The 4,750-nt window shown below is 58.1% G+C and overlaps 1 protein-coding gene across 1 annotated transcript in view; it reads right to left on the reverse strand.

Moving 5' to 3' along the window:
- Positions 1–4,750, reverse strand: part of ADAMTS7 (ADAM metallopeptidase with thrombospondin type 1 motif, 7) — a gene marked incomplete at both ends in the record, with an annotated part of 31,373 nt that overhangs the window by 648 nt on the left and 25,975 nt on the right. The window contains 2 exons of the mRNA XM_010160821.1: positions 14–655; positions 3,821–4,034. Of these exons, the coding sequence (XP_010159123.1) occupies positions 14–655; positions 3,821–4,034 (856 nt within the window). The remainder of the gene's footprint in view (positions 1–13; positions 656–3,820; positions 4,035–4,750) is intronic.

The raw sequence follows: 4,750 nt of genomic DNA on the forward strand, positions 1-4,750 counted from the left end.
TGAAGTCAGGGACGGCATATTTGGGAGTGGCTGTCCCTGTGTCCCCAGGGGCCATGCTCAGGTCATTCGTGGCTAAACCCCCAGGCTCCGTCTCCCCTTCGCCGTGCGCAGGAGCAGAAGCGTTTGCTTCGCTCGTCACCAGGTGGTCCTCGCTCGCTCCTCCTCCCGGCGTTACAGGGCGCAGGACATCAGCAGGCGTCTCACGGGACCCCTCCACGTCGTTGGTGCTCAGCTCTGGCTTCTGACCCTCCCCTTTGGTCTCCTTCTCCGTGAAGGGATAGTAAGACAGGTCCTCGTGGAAGTTGATAAAATTATAATCGTAGTAAAAGTCATCAACAAAGACATTTCCCTTCTTGGCTGAGAAATCCTCCTCGGGGATGATATTGATATCATTGGACTCGGGAATGTTTGGAATTAAGGGGTTAAATTTCGCAATGTGGTTGCTGGGGATGTAATGGATTTCATTAAATATCTCTCTGCTGGAGGACCCACTGCCAGACCAGTCCGTGTTGGCACTGTCCCACTTCTCCTGGCACCGTGGCAGGGAGCAAATAGTTTCCGCGCTGGGTCTTTCCGCGGGGTCACAGGCAGCCCCAGTGCTGTTGCTGCAGTGAACCGGGCGCCTCTGCGTCCCGTTGCCGCACGTCGCGGAGCACTGGGAAAGGAAGAGAGACACGGACGTCAGGGAGGTGCCGCTTGCCCGTGATCCCCTCCACGACACCAAAGTGGGAGCTCGACCGTCCCACGTGCTCTGCCACGCTCCCACCACCACCCGCATCCCGAGGTGTCTCCTGGGCCAGTCCTGCCTGCGGCAGGGGGTCCCCTGCACCAGGAGTCAGGAGCAGGGGGTCCCGGTCGCACTGGTAAGCGGTGGTGTTACTGGCCAAATCTCCCCCGGGGCTGTCTCCCCGTTACAGACCGTCCCAGGGCAGGGCTGGTGCCGCAGGGTGCTTTGCTCGGGGTGATCCCTGACCTGCACTCCAGCCAGAACCAATTTTCCCAGGAGAAGGGCATGGGGTAAGATGATCTAATGGGTATTTTCCATGACCCATTGCCATGAATTGCATCTTTTCTTCTAGAAGAGAGATTTTTGAAGCAGGGGATAGTAACATGGGTGTTATCCTAGTAGGGAAAAGGCAAGGGTCAATAAGGAGCGTTGTTGAGGACCCCCCCCTCCTGCACCACAGTGGTCTCTTTGAGACCGTTCAGTATAAAAGAGACCCGCAAGCTGGAAAGGACAGCAAGGTTTCCTGCTGGATAAGCAAGTCACAGTGCTGCTAACCTCAGGCACAGGCTGCCCGCGCCACGATAAGACACAACGGCCGTTCGGAGCCTCGCGGAGGGACACCCAGACCTCGCAGAGGTTTAGCATCAAGCGCACGACGGCAGGAGACAGCCCGCGCCACAGGCCGTCGCCGTTGGCAGTGACAGACGCCACAGGGCGTTAGTCACGTACATCCAAGCGCCTTACACAAGCCAGCCAAGGAGAACCAACGGTCAGCCAGGCAACAAACCCAGCGGAGGGGATTTCTGCTGAAACCCCTGCCATGCGGATGAAAAGGGACGGGCTGAGGCGAGGGTTTGGGGCACAGCCACCACTCTGTGGAAACAAGGAGGTTAAGGGGGACAGGCAGAGCTGCTGGGCTGGCCTGGCTTGGAGATGTGGCCCTTGCAACAGTATGTTCTCCCGTATTCCCAGCCCTTCCCATCTTTGCTCAGCCTGGTCGGGACCTGCCCTGCTCCCCACGCTGGTCCTGGTGGGCTCCCGGATGGGTGCCCACCCCGTGGGATGTCTCCACCCAGGCAGGGGCTGTCCGGAGATGCTGACCCAGCAGCTGGCACCCCCCTGTGCCGTGCCGGGGCCTCCCCAGCTCCGTGTTTCCTGGGCAATGCTGGGTAGGAGCAGAACTGACGCCGAGGATGGTGCCCAGCAGGAGGGACGGTCCATAACACCCCGTGGCCACTGCCAGGCACCTCCACCAGCTACGCAACGGTGCCGAAATAACACATCACTGCACGCAAACATCGTGCAAGAAAACTGCTTCTCCTTCCTGGGACGGCACCCCCACACCAGGGAAAACGGAGCTCAGCTCCCCCAGCGTGCCCCTTAAGCGAAAATCTCCAGCAAAGGCCTCTGGCTCCATCCAGGAGATAAATTCCAGGTGCCGCAGCTCGTGCAGAGGTTAGGAGGGGGCTTATTTTGCCACGGCTCGGTTATCAGGAAAGCCCCTGGGACACCGATAAGACACGACGGCCGTTCGCAGCCTCGTGGAGGGACACCCAGACCTCGCAGGAGGTTCAGCATCAAGCACACGACGGCAGGAGACAGCAGCAGCCTGCAGGGACCTGCTCCTGCCCCGAGACCCACGCGCCCGGTCCCGTCTTAGTGGAAACGGATGATACTTCTGAGCGCACTGGTAACACCTCTGGGAAGTCCATAAAGCTGGATACAACTTGCTTTAGGGCCCTTCCCAAAGCTCTGTGATTGCTGGACAGAAGGACCGTGTTTCTGGGAAGCTCCCAAGCCCCTCACATCTCTCTCCTTACTGGTGCTGGTGGAAATGGAGGAGGAGGAGGGCTCTGGCTGGAAGGGAACAGGCAGAAAAATCACAGACATCTCAAAATCCCGAGCACGTTTTTTTGTGGGCTCACAGATCCGTCGATGTCAGCACCACAGAGGCTTGTGCTGGCTCCCTGCACAGCACAGACCCGCGGGCAGGTCGTGATTTTCCCTTTAAACCATTGCAGCCCGACAATTGTGGCTTTTGTGGGCCCCTAGAAAAATATTTCTAAATAGCTCTCATTCAGCCTTCAAATTTTCTGTTCACATTTTTCATTTGTTCCTTAGCAACAAGCTCAGTTCCCAGGCTCTTCCGTCTCCCTCCTCATACTTGTCTTTACACTGAACACTTTTTGAAGCCGCTGCTTAAATTAGGAGTTATAATTTTCTGGTTAAACCCCCCAAACCTGCGGTTAAGCCGATCCACAGAAATACAAAAATAAATAAAGGCTACACAGGGTGCCACAGACCATGGCATTTGATACATGGGGAATTTTCTTTTTTTGACCATTCCCTCTGTTTAAAAAGCACTATTGAAGAATTTGTGGTGGCTGCCCCGTTCCGCAGGAGCATCGCCGAGGGGGTCTCTGTCTCTGCCCACCCCAGCAGCTTTGCCCCAGCACCAGCTCACACATGTGCCCGGTGCATCCAGACCCTGGCTTCCCTCTGACACCTCGCTTCAGCAGGCAAGAGTTACCTTTAAAGCTTCTGCCAAAACTCAGGGGAAGGTTTGTGGTGCTGGGGAACCACTGGAGGGTTCAAACCCTCGTTTCTGCACTCCTTGTGCCAAGCACAGAGAGTGGCCATCACCCTGAGGATGCAGCAAGGTTCAGAGACAATGGGGCAGTCAAGCAGCTCCTTCCGCACTGAGACCTCCCTGTGCCGCGAAATCATAGAATCACAGAATGGTTTGGGCTGGAAGGGACCTTAAAGATCATCCAGTCCCAACCCCCCTGCCATGGGCAGGGACACCTTCCACTAGACCAGGTTACTCAAAGCTTCATCCAGCCTGGCCTTGGACACTTCCAGGGATGGGGCATCCACAGCTTCTCTGGGCAACCTGTTCCAGTGCCTCACCAAATCCCCGTCCGTGTGAGCTGGTGTAACAACGTGAGCACCAGAAACACATCCAGGTGAGTTTTCCCGGTGAGCTGGAGCACGCGTGCTGCTCCAGGGCAGGCTGAGGACACCCTGGGGCCACCGTCCCCAGCTCCCACCAGCTTTGCAAGACACTGGGACCTCCCCGATGCTCCTTCTCACCTCGGACCAGTTCCCCACGGCCCACTGGGAAGGACAGGGGACGTCCCGGTGACAGGGTGCGGTGGCATCTGGCTTGGAGAGGTGCTGGCAGTCTGCTTGCTGCAAGGCCCTCTGCTCGTCCAGCCCCACGCTCTGGATGCAGAGCACCGTCCTCTTCATCAGCCCCGACTGGCCGCAGGTAGCAGAGCATTTCTGCCACTCGCCGACCCACCACCTAGGGAAACGGGAAAGGCGGAACACGTGAGCTGGAGCACGCGCCCGCAAGCCGGGGTCTCTCCTGGGCCCCACCAAGGGCAGTGGGTGTTAGCCATGGCCGGGCAAGGGGCGTTCGGGGCCAGGAGAGGCACACGGGCTCCAGCAGCCTGTAATGACCAGCGGGGCCACAACAGAATTCAGATCCCAACCGTGGCCTGGGATTCAGCCCAAGGTGCTGAGGGACAGGGGTGGATTAGTCCCCGGGTTGTGCCAGGGATGGCTACCGGCACAGAGGGCCTCCTGGCCCTACCGGGATGGGGCCTTCCTGTGCGGCAGTGGTTGGGCAACCACAGGGATTTGCTCCCATGGGCAGATGCAGGATCTGGACACATTCTCAAGCGCAAGGGAGAGGAGAGGTGCAAACCCAGGGCTGCAAATAGCTGCCTGTGTCCTGGTGCAATCCGGGAACTGCAGCGACCGAGGTTCCACCCCAGCTCTGGTCACCCCCTTAGGGCAGTTTGGCCAACAAGAAAGCTGGGGGAACTTTTCCAAGGGCAGGGAGTGACAGGACAAGAGGTAATGGGATTAAACTGAAAGAGGGAGACTGAGATGGGACATCAGGAAGGAATTCTTCCCTCAGAGGGTGGAGAGGCACTGGGACAGGTTACCCAGAGAATGTGGATGCCCCATCCCTGGGAGTGTCCAAGGCCAGGCTGGATGAGGCTTGGAGCAACC

The sequence above is a fragment of the Eurypyga helias genome, unplaced genomic scaffold (assembly GCF_000690775.1).
Source record: "Eurypyga helias isolate BGI_N326 unplaced genomic scaffold, ASM69077v1 scaffold26851, whole genome shotgun sequence".
NCBI classification, from domain to species: domain Eukaryota; kingdom Metazoa; phylum Chordata; class Aves; order Eurypygiformes; family Eurypygidae; genus Eurypyga; species Eurypyga helias.